This window comes from Taudactylus pleione, unplaced genomic scaffold, assembly GCF_031769625.1.
Source record: "Taudactylus pleione unplaced genomic scaffold, aTauple2 ptg000130l, whole genome shotgun sequence".
Taxonomy (NCBI): Eukaryota; Metazoa; Chordata; class Amphibia; order Anura; family Myobatrachidae; genus Taudactylus; species Taudactylus pleione.
This window is the reverse complement of record NW_028284532.1, coordinates 8,090,989-8,113,164: the sequence shown is the minus strand read 5'-3', so window position 1 is coordinate 8,113,164 and position 22,176 is coordinate 8,090,989. Positions and strand designations below refer to the sequence as shown.

The 22,176-nt window shown below is 41.7% G+C and overlaps 1 protein-coding gene across 2 annotated transcripts in view; it reads left to right on the top strand.

Moving 5' to 3' along the window:
* NEMP1 (nuclear envelope integral membrane protein 1) overlaps nt 1-22,176 on the top strand; it is a 69,838-nt gene that overhangs the window by 40,161 nt on the left and 7,501 nt on the right. Inside the window, exons 8-9 of one of the 2 annotated variants that reach the window (XM_088473200.1) lie at nt 4,655-4,828; nt 7,925-10,240. In XM_088473200.1, the coding sequence (XP_088329326.1) occupies nt 4,655-4,828; nt 7,925-8,126 (376 nt within the window). In that variant the 3' untranslated portion in view covers nt 8,127-10,240. Of the gene's footprint in view, nt 1-4,654; nt 4,829-7,924; nt 10,241-22,176 lie in introns of those variants that run through there. The other variant, XM_088473201.1, reaches the window with a different exon arrangement.

The following is a 22,176-nucleotide window of genomic DNA, read 5'->3' as shown; positions in this document are numbered from 1 at the left end:
ATAAATTTACTCAACAGAGTAATCTTTATGGTGGTAGAGGTATATGTGTAACACAATAACTTAGCAGTACCTGCAATCTACCCATGGTCTCTGGGCTCTTGTTACTAGGCACTCCGACATATCTTGCATCCAGTGGTATGCACACTGCGGTTCTTAGGGGCATATTCAATTGGGCGTGAGAAAAGTAAAATTCCCACACCCACGGTGTTATGCCTGCAGATGCGTGTTTTTTGCTATTTAATTAGGAGAGGGTTTTTTGATTTTATTTATTTATTTTTTTGCGCACCTCCAGAGCACGACCAGTTTTTCCATAATTATAGGAAAAATGTTCGGGAAATGCTCTGGCACCCTGACAGCACCCCCCTAATGACTAATTAAGCAATTGGAAGTTTCCAATTAGCATAATTAGTCAGCAATTACTCGCCTGCCGAAGAGCTGTCTTCTCCCTCCAGCGTCAGGACCCGGTCTCTTGCAGCAGTGTAGAGTATGTCAAGTGGGTGTGTGAGTGTGTGACCCACGGTGTGTATGTGTCCCAAGTTTAAGTATGCCCCCCGGAATGGCTGCTAGGAGAACTACTTCTCCCAGCAGCCCTTGTGCCACCCAACAGCCCCTCTCCCGGGGAGAACATGGAGGGGACGCCACCGGGAGCTGTGGAGACTCCCGGACAGGTACGTTTTTATTTATATAAGTAAAGTCAGAAGACTCGGTGTTTGTTAATGTTCAATCATGTTCTCTTTATATCTTGCAATATATTATGTAGTCTTGTTGGATACTATTTGACCATTTACCCTGTGATGTTTTGTTTGTATTTTTTGGTATGGTTTGACATCATGATATTAAGGTTCATTTATTCGTGCATCTGTGATGTGTATTTTGTGAAGATTTTGTCCTTCGCTGGTTTGTTTCCTAGATGCATATATCCTGTTTCTTTACATGTTATATTGATGGCTTATGTAGCCCTTATTTGCCATTTAATGATATATTCTTTGTATATGTAACTATGGTGTTTGTCACTTTGGTATCTGTAAACACTGAAGTGCATCACATTGATACGCGATGTCATGTGGGAGCGCCTGCCTGTGACGTTCACGGGAGGTCGCCTCACACGCTGGGTGGAGGGTATAAGGTAGGATGCGACTTTTGTATTGTATATACTTCCTGATTAAATTCTGATTATGGAATGAAACGTTGAAGACAAACTGTGTGTTTGTGCTATTTCTTCTCCTTGATGTGCCGTGAGTGCCACTCTCCTGCCGATTATATTTATTTTTATGCGCTGCAGGGTTTTCAGCTCTGAAGCCCTGTGATCACTTTTTTAATTGGATACCGTGGGTATCAGGAGCGCACATGCCCGCGGTAATCTAAAATTGGCCGCGAGGGGTGCAAGGTTTTTGCTTCGCTAAACCACATGCCCAATTGAATATGCCCCTTAAGGTTTTAGTTGTGTTATTTACACATTGGTGTGCAGTTACATTCAGCCAACTTATGAAGTGTGGATTGAAGAGCAAATGCTCTGGTGTATGGCGCCAATTCATACATATTATCTTGGCAAAAGAAATCCATTCAGAACACCAAATGTATAGAATTTGCTTTGATAAGTGAGAAAAATTTAAAATCTGCTCTCAGTAGAGCTGACTCAATACATAAAAATTGGTCTGGTCATCCTCCGGTCAGAGGTTAGATTTACAATGCAGGGAGAAATGGGCATATGAAGTAGCAGGCAGTGTGCCAGGAGCAGCTACCAGTCCTCTGAGGTTTTGGGGTTTTTCTGCTTTTACTGTTCTACCTTCCTGATTAAATGACTTTGGATCTGAGCTATAGGGTCCTTTTTTATATGTTGATCATTTAGTTGCCTAGAGTTATTTTGATTCGCTGCTATTATAAGAAGTTTCATTAGATGTATTTGTGGCCTAAATCCATTAAGAAAAGTATTCAGTTAGCCAGGAAGATGCTACTTTCTGTGATGCCCTAAAACTTTTCAAGGTTTCTAAGATGTCCATATCCTGTCTCCTGTTTGACACAGGGGCCTTAAGAATTGCCCTGTACTGCAAAGTGGGTTCAGCTTTGAAGTATGCCTGGTAATAGTCCATTTCATTACTCTGGGTAAACCTTGCAGTTACAGGTATGAATTAGATCCCTGAAGGTTGGATCGGGGGGAGCACCCTACTAGCCAATTTTAAGAAAAGCATAAGGTTTATTATGTTATGGATCTACAGTCCACTAATTGGAAGGTTACAATATCGAAACTTGAAAACAAATTCCGGCAGAGATCCCAGAAGCCCAGTAGTGGGCAGACCATCTCCTTTTAGTTTTCAACTGGAATACATCCTATAAAATAGGTGGGTGCTTATTGCTGACTTAGACGTAAAAGTGGGTGTGTCCTACTAGTACGTTGCGTGCATGAAAAATGTGTATATTCAGCCATATACAGTGTTGAATGCATTTTCCGCTGTGCACTTCCCTTATTATTATGCTGGGTTTTGGTACAAGTCGTCATTATCATTAGAACGCACTTTCACTTGCCCGCATACTAGGTGCAAACGGGCACGTTTTATTCTTTCGCCTCAGTTGTCTCGTCATGCCCTCACTGAGCTTTACCTAAAGCAAAGTTACATCTTTTCAGACTTGGCGGTCTATTTACTAAGCAGTGTTAGGAGGAGTGAAAAGTGATAAGGTGCCAGCCAATCAGCTCCCAACTGTCATTTTTCAAACACAGCCTGTGAGATGATAGTTGGGAGCTGATTGGCTGGCACCTTATCACTTTCTTATCACTTTTCACTGCTTAGTAAATAGACCCCTTAAGGTGGAGAAGCATTCTGTGTCTTCCTTACTTGTGTCCGCTTGGCTCACTTATGATCAACTCATCATAAGGTCCTAATTATCACCGCTCTGCCAAAACATCAACTAGTATTTACACAAGTATTGCTGTAAGCTATATCTGAGGTCTCTATTCTTTGTCATTTCTAGTAATCAAAGCAAGTGCTATAATCAGAACCTATAGTGAAACATTAACTCCTTCATGGATTAAAATAAATTAAGGAGAATCAAAGAAGGATTTCACATTACTTTAATTGAAACTGTGGGCCGCCTTTGTGATTAGATATTACTTTGTTGAATCTGTTCAGGTGAAGTGATCCACTGGCAAGCAGGCCTTCATTTGGGTTTGTTCTCACAGGTAATCAAACTTTAAATATTATAGTGGAACTGCCAGCTTTCTCCTATACACTGGCATTTCACATTATAATGAAGTCTAGAGCTTCACTTGGAGAAAGTTGGGTTAGTGTTTTACAGTACTGTGTAATGTTTGAATAAGATGAAAATTCAAAGTCCTAAACTCCAAGTTGAAAGTTCTTATTTGAAGAATAGAAACTTTTTTTTTTTGTTCATAGTCTATCAGGAATGACTTCCAACAATTATTCTCCACAAATGGAACAGTCCATAGAAGTCTTCAGAAAAGTTCAGACTCTCCCTAGTGTAACATTTTATTAATTACAGGAAGACACAAAATTTGATCTAAGGTAAACCATGGACAATTCAATGTATACAAGCCCATTTGGATGAGGAGCTGATCTAGAATACATCTTTGCAGGGCAATTTTTATATATTTTTTTTAAAGTAAGTTTAAGCATGCAGTAAGTACCTTGTGAGAGTTCAGTCAGCAGCATTAACTGCTGTGTTATATGAAATTGTTGCCACTTGCTCTGGAACCCTTTGGACACCCAACTAACTAATTAAGGAATTAAAGGTTTCCAATTAGCTTAATCAGACCTTAATTACTTACCTTCTGCAGCTCTGTCCTGCTCCTCCGTCTCTTCTCCTGCATTGTAGACTGCATGGACCAGCCAGGCACAGGACAGATGCTACCCCTAACCATGCACTTGCTACCTGCACTACCCCTAACCCTGCAACCGCTCCCCGCACACTACCTACACATCTGCTGCTAACCCTGCACCCACACACACACACTACCGCCGCTAATCCTGCACCCGCTCCACGCACACACTACCTACACTGCACCCATTTCCCGCACACAGCCTCTGCAGGCTGAGTAAAAAAAAGGCCAATATTTCAGTAGAGCAGTTATGCAGAACTGTAAACTGGACCAGACTGCATATCTGTACAAAACACATGGTAGCTAATAGTAACTAGGCTTGGAGGTGGGAGAGGGATGCAGCAGTCCCTTGCTGATGATGGTCATCTCTGATGATGCTGTAACAAGGGTTATTGGAAACTTAGTTTTCATAAATCTTCCATGACAACCATCTTTATGGGCCTCCCCCAAATAATTCTGTAAGCACTACGATCTATTGAGGTGCTGTTTAGAACTACAACATTGTATTTTCTGTCCATATTCTGATTGTGCAGTTGTGGTGGATTTGCATGAAATGGAGTTATTGGGGAGAATAGTTCTCAATATTTATGAAAGTTGAAATAGTAAAAGGTTATGTTAAAGTGTATTTAATTGCATTTTTACATGTAAATGTTTTCAGGCAATAAAGAAACCAGTATTATAATACATATCAGGACGGAACATAATCAGATAATCAGGCATACGAATGGTGTGCTGATTCATTTCCTATAAAGGGATGTGCATTGAGGCACGAAAGTCGAGGAATCTGGAATCTACAACATTTTATTATGTTTAAAATTTCAGAACCATAGCTAAATCTAGAAGCAAGCCCACGCCACCACGTCTGCTCTCAGAGGAAGAGTACAGGAAGCAGGGCGAGGAGGAAACTAGGAAAGCACTAGAAGAATTGCGGGAATATTGTAGTAGCCCAGATTTTCAAGCATGGAGGGCAGTTTCTCGGATCCAGTCACCAAAAAGGTAAATGCTTAGCTTTCCCATTTTAACATTTTTACCTTTCTTCCCAAAAGACATGTAGCTTCATTTGACTATTTTTAGTTACTGTGAAATGATTGGTCTTCCAGTTTATAACACAGTCCTGCTAGCAGATCATAAAGAAAAAAGGGTGTAACCGCACTAAAGGTTTAGAGGTTTGATGGTAAAATGAATTGAGTTTTTATTCTTAAAATAAGTACAATTGGTTGAAAAGTATCTATCATTTGTAAGCAAAAAAAAATACATAACTGCACAATATGGAAAATAGATTAAATATTTAATCACTTATTTCTGAATAATGCAGTCTCAGTGCAATCATAAGTCTCAATTTGAGGCACAGATATTATGTTGTAATAAATTCAATCCAGATTTATCACTTAAGCAGAGCATATTACCAGTCCTTAGGGTATAGTCCATACAGTCCTGTTAGCAAGGGATCCTTGCAGAGATGATGGCTGTAGGCATTCCTTAATCTGACCAATGAAGGCAAATTCCTGCACGGATTCCGAATGAACAGTGTAGTCTTTCTAGGGGACTCCAAATGTCACAGTTGTATTTCAATTAGCAAATCATGGTTTAAAGGGAAAAGTGGGGAGGTGAGGGGGGAATGGAAACTTTCTTAATCTAGAACCATTAGTTCATGTGTTAGGGTGAGTATCCACTACACAAGAGTGGAACAACTGTACAATTACAATGCTGTACCATTACAACATTGTAATTGTGCAATCGTTCATCATCCTGTGCAGTGGGTAATGTGCCCACACTGAACGATATGTCATTCAGTGCAGGCACCCTCCCTCATCCCCGAACATCCACAACCTGTCGACATGTTCAGGCAATGACAGATGCCAACCGCGACCAGCGGGAACGCGTATCGCTGGTCGTTTAGGCATTTTACTGCACGATTAATGAATGATATAACGATGTCGTAATCGCTCATTTTTCTCGTCTAATGGATACGCGCCTTTAAAGCTCCTTAAGGGCCTGATCTTGTGTCTATTGCCATATGCAAATGCAAGAATCAGCCTTTCCCCTGGTGTATAAGCCTGCATCTGAATGTGCAAGAACTGAGAGGCCCACTTCAAGCGTCTATGTACACTGTAACACCGTCTGTGCGTCTTTAGATGTCACCAGTGGTCGCATATTTTCACTAGCCCTATGGCAGGTGTAGTTTCTCTGTTTGACTATGGCCGCTATGTTTTCATCTGTGTGTATGTGTATACAGTCGCTTTCACTGACAGGCCTGCAACACACTCATACCACGCCCATTAAATGGACCATTTTTGCGTGCATTACTGGCATCTACAATGATTAAGTTGTTTGCAAATGAGGCTTTGTAACTTCTTAACTTTAAACATTTTAATGGTACTTTACAGTTTAATTCAGATCTTCTCTGATGCTAGGCCTCTGCCTGTTAAAACACCTGATTTGGGCCAGTTAAGGATAGAGAAACTGAGGCTCCGTCTATCAGCATTGGTCCCAATCCACAGGCAAAAGAAGTCTCTGTCCCAAGGATGACAGATACTATCCTAAGGTTCCGATTTCCTACCTTGGCTTTGTTTTTGATATAGGATTACCAAGACTAGAAGGTTCATCCTTGATTCCTGGAAGCCAAAGGAAGATCTTTACACTTCATAATGGATTATAGTCCCACCACAAAACCTGTGTTACCTAAATTGATGTTTTATTGGGGAGTTCCTGCATGTCTTTCAGCTGCATCATTTTATGTTGCGTAAAGACATGAGCTTGTTTTACAAGACTACTTTCTCTTTTGAAATCCTCCCATTCATGGGTCAAGATTCTAGACTTAAAGGCTTTTTCTTCCTGTAGTGGTTTAGTCTACTCATACATTTCTTTTTATTATATCCTCTTTGTATCTGCAATGTCACATTTATAAATATATAATTGGTATTGGGATGTGAACAATTGTTTTTTTCTGCATTGTTCCTGTTTAACTAATATTTTACATATTTGGAATTCTGCTTGTCTTATTTTATATATTTTTTTAATCAGCTGCTATACTAATTTGGAAGATAATCATGCTCGTGCTCCCCTACCTGATGACTTATACTGATGTGTACTCGTCTTTGCTGCAGTCACCCCAAACAGCCTCTCTCCGCGCGTTTGTTCCTGTGAAACTCTGCTAGCGCCGAAAATGCATCTGCACTGCGTATTGAGGCTAGATGAGCAAGGGCACACCTGTACCTGATAATTGTAGGCAACTTTCAGCAACGAGCACTATGCTTTTACTATATGCTACCAACTCCTTTTAAGGTTCTGTGATGGTTTTCTTTTCTTTTTTAAATATCAAGGGTCTACCTTCTGTTGTTGTTGATCCGAGGACAGGGCTAGTTATCGAGGGCACTTAAATCTGCTACTTTAGGTGCAATTCTGAAGTTCTGATAGCTTCAAATTTAAAATCTCCTGCTTTCCAAGCCAGAGAGTCTTCTGCACAAGTCTAGCGTCATTTATGCGCAAAAGTCAGGTCTGGCATCATCTATTCAGTTCCACAAGCACAGGAGAGCAGTAAGAAACTAATATGGATCTGGAGTCTGCTATTATCCCTGATCTCATGCACACAGCCAAAAGACACTCCTAAAGTTTGGGGTGTGTAATTATTATTGGAAATCTAGGCAGCCATGGATCATTTAGAAAATAAATCATCTAAGTTTATAATTTTGTAGAGTTTCTTTTTTAAAAATTGTTTACACAGTATGAATAATTGATTTGACCACTATTGGCTGCATTCACTTTATGGGCTTCTTGCAGATCTTCTAGTAGTCTGTGCTGCACTGTTTAAGAATGAATAACTATTACCATCAGCTGTTAAGTTTCTTGCTTGTTTTATCTGAAAGAGTAACACTTTCCAAAATTAATACTTTTTAAGATTTTGGGATGTTTTAAGCAGCCGTGAAACACTAGATTTACAGACTCCAATAGTCATTGATGTGTGTTATCTGTCTAGCCTCCACAGTTAAAACAACAACAACAAAAAAAAAAACCTTGCTGTGTTCCAATTAATTTATGCAACACTGTATATTTTTAATCATAACTATTTGCTCTGGTATTTATAATCTCCAGGTTTGCTGGTTTTGTTGAAGGTTCATCTCACCTGAACCCTAATGAGATTTCTATTCATGAACATGAATATGGCATTGGAGGCTCTTTCTTGGAGGAGGAACTGTTTGGGGATGAGAGTGATATGGATAATGAAGGTGGTGAAGAAATCTACTCTGATGTTCGACAACCACTTCAACACCCTATCAGGTCTCTGTACAACTGAGACTCCATGGAATTTCCCTTGCAAATAAGCCATGAGATTTACTTCTCACTTTTATCTGGTCTTGGAGTCTGCACAGATGTTGATACCAGCTGCTCAGGAGGGATCCGAGCTTTGTTACTGTACAAGAGGCAGTGGAACACAGACTGTACAAGTTGCTGGACATCTCTGTTCTTGGCTTGTGGGCAAAGCCAACAGATATGCACTAAACTGTTTACCTTCAAAAATGTAAACTCTGCACTTTTTGTGCTACTATGCAAAAATCCAGCCCGCTGAATAGACTGTAGCATGAACGGATATGCTACTACCTATAATATGTCAAGTGTCCCATATATCATGTTGATACCATAGATGTTTGTTTTCTTGACTGCAGATGTACTGATAGCAATAATTTATTTCCTTTTATTTTTTTTTCTTAACCAAAGATTTAAAGTTCCCAAAGTAAACTTAATAGGGCTATTGTTTTGGTATTTTTATTGTTTGTTTCTCAACAGCCTCTTTGCCTTTTATGCTGTGTAGTTTTATTATTATTTTGTTTCTTACAGTAATTATTCTACAAAATTTCAGACCTCCAAAGTATTTATCAAAATATAAATAAATATGTAAAATGTTTGGCAATAGGCTTAGCTCAGTGCTTGTGACGTGTCCATATTGTGACACAAGATGTGGGATATTTCTTTCTAAGGATTTTACAATTCAAAAATGCTATGGGCATGATTCTATTCTACATGAAGTGAATAGCGCCGGGAATCAGCTTCCGGAGCTTTTCAATTTATATGCGCTGCTAATCCCGACTAGGATTTCTTCTCGCATCCCACCAGGGATGCGAGCAGAAATCTGACTAAAGTCCGGCCGTAATGCTGTTTTCTGCCCATCGCGCCGGGAAGTTTAGTCGGAGAATGCCTAAACACCCTGTTTAAGGCGCGAGAACGACCCTTCCCCGACCTAACTTCTCGCAGAATTAAATGGCTCCGGGATCTCATTCCCGGCGCTATTCACTTCGCATTTAATTGACTCGTGCCCTATGACTCTTTAAGGTACTGTAATTAAACTAAATTGTATTATTTAGGAACTGTGAAGACACTTTGCCTTATCGAAGCTCTGCCATTCATCCTCTCTACGTAATGTCCTCATATCGTGTACCTGTCACTTTTTTAAATGTTACAATACTTATGAAATATAGTTTCTTTACAAATTTTTAATTATAGTTTAATGCAAATGCTTACTGTCATTTGGAGAGTAATTTTCTCTGTTAACTATGGCTTATTTGTTCATAAAGGAATATAATTCAGTTGCTTTGGGTACAAATATGATTCCAGACCATAGATACAGCCATAGTAAATACTACTTCTATGGAAAGCCAAATGCAGACTGAAAGGCCACCTACAAAATACTTGAAGAAAACAATAGTAACTAGTGTGTGTATGTGATAGGCCTTTGGGACACCATTGACGTAGTAGCTGCTATTTTGCATTACAAAACTTGAATAGAAATTAAAGTTTATATAATTTTCTTATTTGTTTCTTCTTTATGATAACCCAAAATTGCAGTCTCCAATGATTGAAGGTGCTTTCAACTTTCAGAAGACTGTAATTAATTGGCTCACATATGCCCTTCTGCAACTTCTTCTATTGATTTGATATTTCTGGCTTACTTATGTGCATTTTAATCTATCTAAGCTGTTGAGAAACAGTAGTTTTTCATTTCTCACCGTTGTGCTCTGCTGCCTGCCTAGGATACATCTATATGGAGAGTGTACTGATCTGTGACATAACCAAGGGCAACAAAACTAAACAATGCCAAGTAATATACATAAAAAAGAAGGCGCAGATGAAAACAATATATTTAATATAACACACAATATTATCACAAGCCAATAACTTAGTCATCTGAAGGTGGACATCTCTTTACCTTCCAGGAAATGCACACCAAAGTCCTTTTGTTATAATCAGGCGATTTGGCAACAATACTATGTAAGGTTGAAACCCCCTTTTAATGATATCGGTTTTAGTTAAAACTGATTGCAAAATTGATGAGCACCCTTAACAACAAATCACCAATTTTTTACATTCTTTTCCAATATAAACTGCTTTTCCAGGTATAAAATGTTTGTGTACAACTGATAATATAAAATATATATTTTTATTAAAAATGTTTTTGATAAAAAAAAAGTTGTGTTTTTGATATTTTTTTCTTAATCTACTTCTGTTCATCCTGCCTTATTACTAAATGCCATCTTGTGTAGATTTGGAGAGTGTTCAGTCCAGCAACCTAGTTTGAAAAATAAATTTGGTAGTGTTCATTCTAGCTCCGGCGGCTTGCAGTGCGCCAGAGCCAGAGAGGGCACCTTTGTGCGCGCGCGCCCGAAAAGGGGGCGTAGCCATTGAAAAGGGGGCATGACTATAAGACGCGGGCCCTTTTCGACACTCTTGGGGGCGTGGCCGGCACTTACGGACTCGCCAGGCAGCGCCCAAGCGCTGCAGACAGAGAATAGATGCCGGGCTCATGCGTCTATTCTTCGGCGGGGACCACGTCCCGCGCATTTCTCCACCCGCAGGACACTGCGACCCGCGGGTGAAGACTGCACCCGCAGGCTGTGAGGGCAGGGCACTTTTTGCTCTACTTCTGGAGGGCAGGGTGCTTTTTGCCCTCCAGAAGGAGGGCAGGGTGCAGCGCCCCGCTAAAACAGCCTAGCGGGAACGCTAATTTGGTTAACCGCGCCAATGATGAGCTGGCCAATTAGACATTTATTATGTAGTTCATCATGTAAGATAGTCATAAAGTATTTTCAACTAGAACAAAATTACTTTGACGTTTTAATTAATTTAAATATTAAAACGCAAATTAAAACAGGATTTGTGTTCTATGGATGTCTACTTGGAATGTGGGTCATTAAGAATTCCTCAATTTGCATTTTGGTTGTACTGTCACTGAAACGCAGGAGATGCAGTTAGGGAACTCGATTGACAGATTATACATGGTTATCTTTCTAGAATGCAAATATCCCACAGTAACAGAAGGAACATAAATACATATGGCAAGGTTTGTTGAGTGGCTATAGATTTTGGGTACACACTAGACTATTTTTTTGAGCGATTTGCCCGATTGGAACGACAAATCCTTAAAATTGTCTAGAGTGTACCCACTATGTCGTGCGGTGCGTGCTCCCGTGGTGTCGTCAGCCGCGTCGTCAGGTCAACCTGGTGATGCGGCTGACGACTCCGTGCAGCGGGATGCGATAGGGGCCGACTTATCAGACGGTCAGGCACCGGGTTGTCTAATGTGTACCGGCCGCCCGATATGTCGACCCGTCTGTGGGGGGTCGCCGGTTGCATTGCTGGGTACACAGCGTTGTTTAGTGTGTACGCAGCTTAAGAGTGTATATCCAAAGTTTCACCTTAGCAAGGAACAACCTTGATGTCTATAATACTTGCAGTCTGTGACCGAGTACGATAAGTGTATGTTCGCGTGACCTGTGGCACACACACTGAGGTGCATAAACCCCAGTCAGTAGCCATACCAATTGAGAGCAACTAAAGGCTGGTGAATATATGCTGAGGATGGCGGTCAGCAGGTCTAGCTAGCCACTGCTGATTAGAGATTTATCTCTCTGCTAATTTCATTCTTTGGCTTGTTTTCTGATTAACATTTTGTTTTCATTGTCCCGTACCTTCCAATACTGTGCTGTCTGCCCTGACCCCTGGCCAGACCAAGGGCCTTATTCAGCAATGCACGCTAGGTCGGGAATCTGCGTCAGACCTGTACTGCAGCAGGCTGTCAGCGATGGACAGTCTGCTGCTGTTTGTGGGTGGGAGGTTGCGGCAACCGTAATGAAAGCGTGTCGTTGGGGAGGGGGGTAGGGAAATTTCCTGGCCTCTTTGTTGTATCTGCTTGTGGCCGGGTTGCGTGACCCCACGGGTCACTTAGCTGGCCGATGTTATTGCAGATTATCCGATGCTGCGTCCTTGGACGCAGCTTGGATAAGTAATGCATGCAGGAGGCATGATGACTCCTGCAGCATTACCATAATTGCAAGGACAGAATTGCAAAACCGCTTGCATGCAACTTTGCAATTCCGTCCTGTGCTGAATCAGGCCCCAAGTCTATGTTCTGTGTTCTAATTACATTTAGTTTGTCTTGTCCTGCTTTTGCAAGCTTCTACACATATTGGCTGATGGTAATTAAAAATAAGTATTTCTTGTGTTCCTATACAAAATAGGCACATGCATGTCATGCTGTACTGTACAGTCCTTAAACCTAGTTGAGCATGACTTACTTTTAATATTGTGCTTGTTTTATAAGACAAAAATTTGTTTGTAACTAAAGCAGAGAGTGGAGTGGAGACTCTAATAATTTGTATTGTATTTGTACTATTGGAGTAACTGGGTATCCTCCTGTTCAAAAGTCTAAAGCTGGCCATACCTGAAGATCATCTTGCCAACAACTCAACTAGTTGGCTGGTTGCAAGGAATGTTGGGAGCAAATGACAATCGCCCATTTCCCCCAAACGCTGGAAAACTGAAAAAAGAAACAGATTACACCAATTTGTCTGATTAACCGTTTTCGCCGATGATGTCATTTTCGCCGATTTTGAGTTATCCCTGTATTCAGTTTGTCAGACTTTTCGCCGGTGCGAAAAGTAAATGTATCATACCCTGCGATAAAGTATCACCTATGAATAGGTGGCGAGAACCAGTGCAGAATTGGGGATTTGGGGTGCAGGCTTCCAAAAACCACCCTGCACCCCTTGGACAGACTCACAAAGGTATTCTGTGTAAAAAAAATTTAAAAGTACCACTGGATACCCCCCAAAAAATGGGGGACAAACTTCTAAACTAGCGAAATAGACTTAGGGGGGATCCCCAAGTATGCCCAAGGTGTTTTTATTGCAAGGTGGTTGCGGCTTTTTCACGATTTTTAAAAAATCACATTAGCCACGTTAACATATGCTAGTACCCATTTTCAAGTACCCCAAATTTGAAGGGACTACTTATTTTTCAAAAAAAAAAGTTGCTAAATGCTATTCTTCATCACTTTACCAAAGACTCTATATAGCACCTATTGAGACCATTTAAAGACCCCAAATACCTTTAGCAGGGCTATTCGGGGCTACCCATAGTGAAACCCCATGTCAGAGCATTTTTTGGGGGGTGTCAGGCTGATTTCCCCAAAAATGACAGGACTTTTCGCTGATTTCCTTTTCGCCGAGTCCCGTTTTCGTTGATTTGATTTTGAATACGGGGAATCGCGGGGACGAGCGCGATACTTTATCGCAGCCAAAACCTCCGATAACTGCGAAAAGTCCAGCAACTGACTTTTTGCCCCAAATTGAATATGGCCCTTAGTCTGTTTTCCAGCATTTGGAAGCAAATGGTCAATTGGCATTTGCTCCCATACATTACCAGAATTTCCTTCCAACCTACCAACTAGTTGGATGGTTGGAAAGATAATGTTAATGTGCATGGCCGGCCATCTTAAGTAACTAAGGCTCATTAAGTTACAATTAGCCTTTTTCTAATTTTGGACTTTATTAGCTGCTGGTTATTGAGACTAGCCTTTAGGGATGGGGTATCCTGCAGAGGAGCCAAGCCTGTTACTTAGGGGGAAACTCTGGTACTGTCTGGTGCATTACTGGCTCACAGTATTTAGGTCCTGAGATCAGTCTGTGTGGAGTGTGTATGTTCTCTAGTGTTTGTGTGGGTTTCCGCTGTGTGTTCTGGTTTTCGCCCACTCTCCAAAACATACTGGTTATTTGGTTCCTGACTAAATTAATCCTAGGGTTTATGGGCCTGATTCAGACCCACTCGCGAGCGGCTGACCGCTCGCAAGTGGGTCGATGTTCTGCACTGAGCATGCGCACGACGGAGGGAGCTCCGTCGTGCGCATGCGCCAGACGCGACGAGCGAAGGACTTTCCTTCGCTCGTTGTGATTGATCAAAGGGGGCGTGCTGTCGATGTTGATTGACAGCACGCCCCCTTTGGTGGGCGTGCCTCCCTGACGGGGGCGTTCCTAAGGGAACGCCTACCGTCAGAAGCCCACTAGTGATGTCAGTTTGAGTGATTTGGGCTCTGATAGAGCCCAAATCACTCCGGGCCTTGCGGTTGAAAACCTCAACCGCAGGCTCCGGCTCGCAGTTTCGATGGTCGCGATGGTCAAGACCATCGCGGCCATCAAACTGCACGCTCGTATAGGCTGTGGGTGGTGACCCACAGCTATACGAGCGTCCAGGAGGATGCTCCATAGTTATGGAGGACGGCCCTCATTCAGAGCGTTCGCTCTGCTCAGAGCGTACGGCTCTGAATGAGGGCCTATGTCCGCTTGTATGTTAGGGAATGTAGGCTGTAAGCTCCAATGAGGCGAGACTGATATGAATGACGTATATTCTCTTTGCAGCCCTGTGTAAAATTGATGCCGTGTATTAATAAATGATGATCATGCTGACCTCGCACTCAACTATATTGAATGTCATGAAAATGGGTGCAATACCTCATTATCAAGTAGTTGAAATAGGTTGAATTATCAATCATGTTGGTAAATGCATTTGAAAGATGTCCACCAAAGCACCACAATTATGTTTGTGAACAGGCCCTGGCTATGCCAAAAAGGGTATGGGATGCTCATTAAGTAAAACACATTGCCTCTTGGTAAGGATATTTCTCCTTCAGGATCCGTAGGGATTCTCAGGGATACCATGGGGGTGTATGTGGTTGGAGTGATCCGGGCACCAAACAGTCAAAGCTTTAGCTCCCAGGAGCATTGGTTCTCCTCCACATATACTCCAGCCACAGGCAGAGAGTTTTTTCATTTGGTGCTCGGCAGGATCGGTCGCACCCCTAGACGGGGACTGCTTCGGTAGCCCCAAGCTTTATTTTTGAGTTTATTTTCTCTCTTTTCGTCAGAGCAAGCCGTGCTAGACATTCTGATGGGCACCTGCACTACTGCTCCGTCTACCTCCGCCGGTGCCGTAACATCGGTGAGCGGTCCTGTGATTTACGGCGGGCGCCAGTGGAGCTCGGCTAGCCGCACCACTGGATCCCATGACTGCAGCCAGACAAACGGGGAAGACAGGTAAGGCGATTCCCCACTTGCAGGGAATCGCTTGTTTATGCAGTCCTTACCTCCGGTTGTGGAGACCAGCCAGAGGACAATCTAGTGGGGCGTCTGGTTCGTCCGCACCCCCAGTAGGCCATCGGGGCAGTTAAGTCTGGCGTCAGGGACCATATTGCGGCTAGCGGCACCCGGTGGTTGATACAGCAGCGGGGAGGTAGGCTCTCCCCTGGTACCCTCTCCCCTAGCCTGGAGCGTGATCCCTCATGAGGTTTCCCGCCTCTGAGCTGCTCCTACCCACCCTTCCTATATGAGACGCTCAGCAGCCATTACTTCGGGCTATTCTAAAGCTACAAGTCTCAGGAGATTCGGGTCCAGTCTCCCTGCATACCTCTCCCCAGGGCCAGGGTGTACAGCGCACAAGTATAAAGATTGAAAAAGAAAAACCTAGGCACAATAAAATATCAAGTTGTCCTATAATATATATATATATATATATATATATATATATCTATATCAGTTTCTTATATAGCTCAACAATTTCCGTCGCGCTTTACAATTTGAATTAACATTATACTAGGTTGTAAAAGACAGACCTACATAAGGGTAAGAGGGCCCTGCTCGCAAGCTTACCATCTATAGGGAAATAGGTGTTGATACGCAAGGATAGGTGCTACATATTGCAAATTGTTCCAGCCCGATTGGATTATACAGCCCACCAAGAACATCTGCAATCACACTGGAAAGTTGGCCTAGGGTTAGGAGGATGTTAAATTGAAGACAGAGAAGATGTGATAGGTGTTTACTATAAGAAGAGAGTTGGATAGGGAGCTATAAAAGGTTAGGTGGGCAGCCCTGCAATCTGATAACCTTGTCTGAAGAGGTGAGTTTTCAGAAAACGCTTGAATGTTTGGAAACTAGTGGAAAGTCTTATTGTGCGTGGGAGAGCATTCCACAGGGTGGGTGCAGCCCGAAAAAAGTCCTGTAACCGTGCATGGGAACAAGTAATGCGCAGGGATGAGAGACGCAGATCTTGTGCAGAGCGGAGATGTCGGGTTGGAAGATATTTTGAGATAAGTGAAGAGATGTATGTTGGTGTGGTTTGGTTAATAGCTTTATGTGTGAGTGTAAGTATTTTAAATTGAATACGGTAGAAGACCGGCAGCCAATGGAGGGACTGACAGAGTGGATCAGCAGACACTGAACGTTTGGTGAGAAAGATCAACCTCGCAGCTGCATTCAAAATAGATTGTAGTGGGGAGAGCCTGTTTTTGGGAAGACCAATAAGGAGACTATTGCAATAATCAATGCGGGAAATTATGAGTGTGTGTATAAGAGTTTTTGCAGTGTCTTGCGTAAGATATGGTCGAATTTTGGCTATGTTTTTTAGATGTATGTAACAGGATTTAGAGACAGATTGAATGTGGGGAACAAAGGACAGTTCAGAGTCAAGGATGACACCTAGGCAGCGAGCTTGTGAGGTGGGGTTGATTGTCGAGTTGTCAACAGTAGTAGAGATATCAGCTTGGTAACTACTATTGGCTGGTGGGAATATAATTAATTCTGTTTTGGATATACTAAGTTTGAGGTGGCGAGATGACATCCAAGATGAAATGGCAGAGAGACATTTAGTGACACGGACCAGCACAGATGGTGACAAATCTGGGGAGGATAGGTAGATTTGAGTATCATCCGCATACAAATGATATTGAAAACCAAAAGAGCTGATTAGTTTGCCAAGAGAGGTGGTATATATTGAGAAAAGCAGAGGACCTAATACTAAACCTTGTGGTACTCCAACTGATAGAGGCAACGAAGTGGAGGTAGAATCAGAAAAGCGAACAGTGAAAGAGCGATTAGATAGGTAGGATGAGAACCAAGAAAGGGCTGTGTCTTGAAGACCTAGGGATTGTAGTGTTTGTATGAGAAGAGAATGGTCAACAGTGTCAAAGGCAGCAGAGAGATCTAGAAGAATTAGAAGTGAATAATGGCCTTTAGCCTTGGCAGTGACCAGATCATTTACTACCTTAGTCAGTGCTGTCTCAGTGGAGTGTTGGGAACGAAAGCTTGACTGAAGTGGATCCAATAAGTTGTGGGTGTTTAAAGTGTGTGAGGCGAGTGTAGACAAGTCTCTCCAGTAGCTTGGAAGGGCAAGGTAGCTGGGAGATAGAACGGTAATTTGTTAGAGAGTTAGGGTCAGAATTTTGTTTTTTCAAAATGGGAGTGGTCACTGCATGCTTGAACAGTGATGGAAAGATACCAGTAGAGAAAGAAAGATTACAGGTTTTAGGTAAGTGTGGAATGAGCACAGGAAACAAAGCTTTACTGATTTGTGAGGGTATAGGATCAAGAGGAAAGGTAGTAGAGTAGGAGGATGAGAAGAGTGTAGCTTCTTCATTAGTGTCGGTCAAATGATGAGAATGTGCCACTGGGTTCAGGTAGAGAATTGAACAAGACCCTGGCTGAGGAAGTGCATACCATTTCATTTTGGATATGATCAATTTTGTTCTTGAAATAGGAAGAGAGATCTTGTGCACTAATAGTAGCAGGTGGGTTGGGTGACGGAGGGGTAAGAAGTGATTTAAATGTATTAAAAAGTCACTTGGGGTTAGAGGCTTGGGCAGAGATAACAGATTGGAAATATGTCTGTTTGGCATTATCCAGTGCATTACGATAAGAGTGGTAGATTGTCTTATATGTGAGGAAGTCACTTGGAGTATGAGACTTTCGCCACTGACGTTCTACTTTACGTGAGATTTTTTGTAGGTGTCTTGTGAATTTGGAATGCCACGGTTGACATCTAAGTCTAACCGGAATGTGATGGGTAGCTGGAGCTACTTCATCAAGGGCTAGTTCTAGGGTCTGGCTCAGGTGTGATACAGCAGTCTCAGGAGAAGTGAAATTAGAAATAGGCAAGAGTGATTGTTGCAGATAGGTGGATAGTTGTTCAAAATTAATAGCATTAATATTTCTGCGCGTTTGAGGAGGTTTGGTTGATCTGCTTGGCATTGAAGTTGAAGTAATGGAGGAGAGTGTGCAGGTGATAAGGTTATGATCTGAGAGAGGGAAAGGAGAATCAGTGAAATCAGCGACTGAGCATAGACTGGTAAATACAAGATCAAGGCAGTGGCCATCTTGATGAGTAGAGGAGTCAGTCCATTGGGGGAGGCCAAGAGAGGATGTTAAGGAGAGAAGTTTGGAGGCATGAGGGGATTGTGGACTGTCAATGGGGATATTGAAATCCCCCATAATAATGGTGGAGATGTCAGAGGATAAGAAGTGAGGGAGCCAGGCAGAAAAATGTTCCAGAAATTGATTGGGCGGTCCAGGTTGACGATAGATAGCAGCAATGTGCAGAGAGAAAGGAGTGAAAGTCCTAATAGAATGTACTTCAAATGATGTAAATGTAAGGGATGGTACCTGTGGAATAACTGTATGTAAAAGATTGGGACAGTAGTATTCCTACTTCACCTCCTTTACTATTACCAGGCCTGGAGGTGTGTGTGAAGTGTAGACCACCATGTGAGAGCGCTGCAGGGGAGGAAGTGTCTGATTGTGAGCCATGTTTCTGTTAATGCCAGAAGATTGAGGTTATTTGAAAGGTTTGCTGGATTTATATTCCGTTGTGAGTAGGGCAGGTGGGTAGGGCCTGGATTTGGTGATATGTCACCAGCTAATAGAAGTAGAAGGAGAGAGATATAAATATAGTTCTGGGTTTTGTATGAAAGTTTTTTTTTATGGCGACAGGTTGCGGATGTTATGGTCAATTTAGAAAGATAAGTAAATAGCTCGTGTGTGTTCACAAGAGGGGAGCAGATTATTGAGGCTGCAATGTGTACATAGGGGTGAGCTGCAGGGAGAATAAAGGATGCAATAGCCTTAGAGAACATGCCATTGAGTGAAATAAGAATGAATATTATTTGGTACATGATGATTTAGAATAAAAAGAGAAAATCCTTAGAATACAAATACTTATAGTTTGCATGTAGAAGAAAAAAATAAATAAATATATGCCTAAAGCAGCTACCCACTAACATATCTACTGGATACAAAACAAATTATAAAAATCACATACAGTATAGTGAATAATAAACATACTGTATACAATAAACTACCCAAGCGCTGATAATGAAATTGTGTTCCACTAGTTTTTTAGATGATTGGTCCACTTATAAATTCAGACAAAAGAGAAACTACGGTCAATTGATATCCTTAACTGCAATAAGCTGATCTTATGGCTTGATGAAATGTCTCTGTAGTTGGTAAACAATTGTAGCAAGTTATGCAGGCAGCTTGTAGCAACAACAAGCTGGTCTTAAGCTTGAAAAAAATGTCTCTGTAGTCTGCAAACAATTGTAGCAAAAAATTGCAAGCAGCTTGTAGCAGCAAGGTCAAGGTTTGGCAAGATGTAGTCATTAAGGTTGGTACACACCTGACAGATATATCTGCAGATCATGGTCGTTCATACACACTGAACGGCCATCATGTACTTGTGCACTCGGTGGCCGGTGGGCATGTTGGGGGCGTGTCCCGCCCCCTCTCCCCGGGGCTGCTGCTGTGTGTGTACGGGTGGTCTGCAGACCACCCGTACACACTTGCCGTTGGACAGATATGTCCAACAATAAACTGTATACAATAAACTACCCAAGTGCTGATAATGAAATTGTGTTCCACCAGTTTTTTAGATGATTGTGTCCACTTATAAATTCAGACAAAATAGAAACTACGGTCAATTGATATCCTTAACCGCAATAAGCAGACATATCTGTCCATCGGCTGTGCAGCACAGCCAATGCGATATGTCGGTGAACGGCGTCGTTCACTGACATATCGCGGGTACACACTGCCCGTTGGGCAGCAGATAAAAGTGGCCGATCAATTGAATGGCCAATGTATCTGTCAGTGTGTACCCAGCGTAAGTCCTTGTAGTTTTTAAGTTACCTGTTTATTAATAATTCACACTATAATTGTGTTTCTTTAATTAAAGTTTTTGATAGATTTATTTCTTCTTAGTGTGCTGTATATTATATATTCGGATAAAAAGAAAACTTGGATACTATTGATCTGTGTTGGGAGTTGAACCCGGGCTTTTGGGTTTTGTGTGCGGCTGTTCTGGTGAGTCATTGAGGCTCTATGATTTGTGGGTGAAATCTAGATGAATTTGTCCTCTTCCAGTAATCTGTGAGCGATGTTTCTTATTGTATTAAATAAACCTTTGGGGTTTTTATTGTTTTTTTAGAGACATTATATCTTGTCACATCTGTACTCAAGTTGTCCACAAGGTTCTAATTATTATGTGATTATTATGAGTTTTTTTAATGATATACTGGATACATATTTAAGATTCTAATTGTTGTCTTAGGTGCACCATATTAATCATGTGAGACTGATTACCTAATCCTTATTCAAATATTATGGTGATCCGGATTGGTCCTTGGAGCAAAGAGGGGTATTTAAGACACTTTCGTTTTAGACTCTGTTATACTAACCCTTTGAGAAAACCGTCAAATGATGGAGAAACGCGGTAGTGATTTATGATTACTACCCATCCGCTCCTTGAATACTATATTGCCTCAAGTTGGATTGATCGTGTCACGGCAAAGCGGACATTATCTAAAGGTGTGCGGTACTGCTTTCTGAAGCTCCCGTAATTTACATTTGCAGCTGGACAGGGAGCCAGATTGCTGGATTTCGCCTAGTCAAGAGACGCTAGACAGTGGGTGGCTGTCACCGGACCAGCCTTACACCCCAGGATCCGTGTGGGAACTGTAAGATGGTTAATTATGCTGGGCCTATGATCTCTATGTAAGTATTGAAGTGCTTTATCAGTTACATCTTTCCACATCTTGACATTAGGACCTTTGTACTAAGAAGTCCATATTAAATGATACTTGTGGACTCCCCTCTTCCTCCATACAAATACTTTTGCGTGGCCCATAGTCGCAAAGACTAGAGCCTATCTAGTTCCCTAAACAAAAAGCCTCAGGTACCATCCTGTTTCTAGCAATTGCCCAAATCAGATACCTATTTAGATCAGAGGGTTTCTAAACCTTCTGGCAAGACCTATGCTCGAGTAAAGCATAAAATAGAGCAGCAAATAGATTTATAAGTGCCACTGTGCACATGGATTGCCTTAAGGGGAAAATCGGATAGCTGTGAAGGGATCCTGCCAATTTAAGCCTTAACAGCTTATTGCAATAGGAGGTATCTGTAGAACAATGTATTGGGAATCTGAAATTAATCCTTAAACTGCAAAGAATTTTAATTGTGGAACATCAAACAGCTGGCCAATAATAAGAACATCAACCCTAAACCACTGACTATACTGTAATTTTGTGTAGTTCCAGGAGTTGAGTATTGAATTAGTGTCAGGCTCTAAGCCAAGCCAACCCCACCTAGTAAATTATGGGCTGTGCAGCAAACGAGAGGGTTCTAGATGTTGGGAGCAACTTATCTTGAATTGTGGTGAATAAGAAAAGCTGGCAAAAGTCCCTGGATGTTGGATCCGTCTGCTCACCCAGAGTATTTCTAAGTAGATCCTCAGGCAGATCACTGAGCCATTCAAGTGAATGGCTAATTTGAGAGGCAATATAATACAAAATTCTGGGAGGCCTGAGCCCCCATTAGCTTTAGAGTTCTGGAGTGTAAAACTAGAACACTCACACATGTATGGGGGATACATGTGTGAGTGTTCTAGTTTTACAGACCAGTGAGGAGACCCATCTATATTTTCAAAGACACTAGTCAATAAGTTGATGAGGGAGGATTGTAAGGGGTACAAATATTTGTATTTTAAGATAATTTATTTCCTCCAAGATTGAGATTTGTTTTAAGTTCTTCTGTCACTAGGTCTATATTAACATATCATAGACAGTATCCCAAATACTAACATTTTGTGTTTCTACCAAGCAAGTGATGTCAGTGTCCTGTGACAGTACCAGGGATCTATTGATATGATCATTTGATCAAATTTGGTGGAACTAGGTACAAAACTCTGGCCATGCA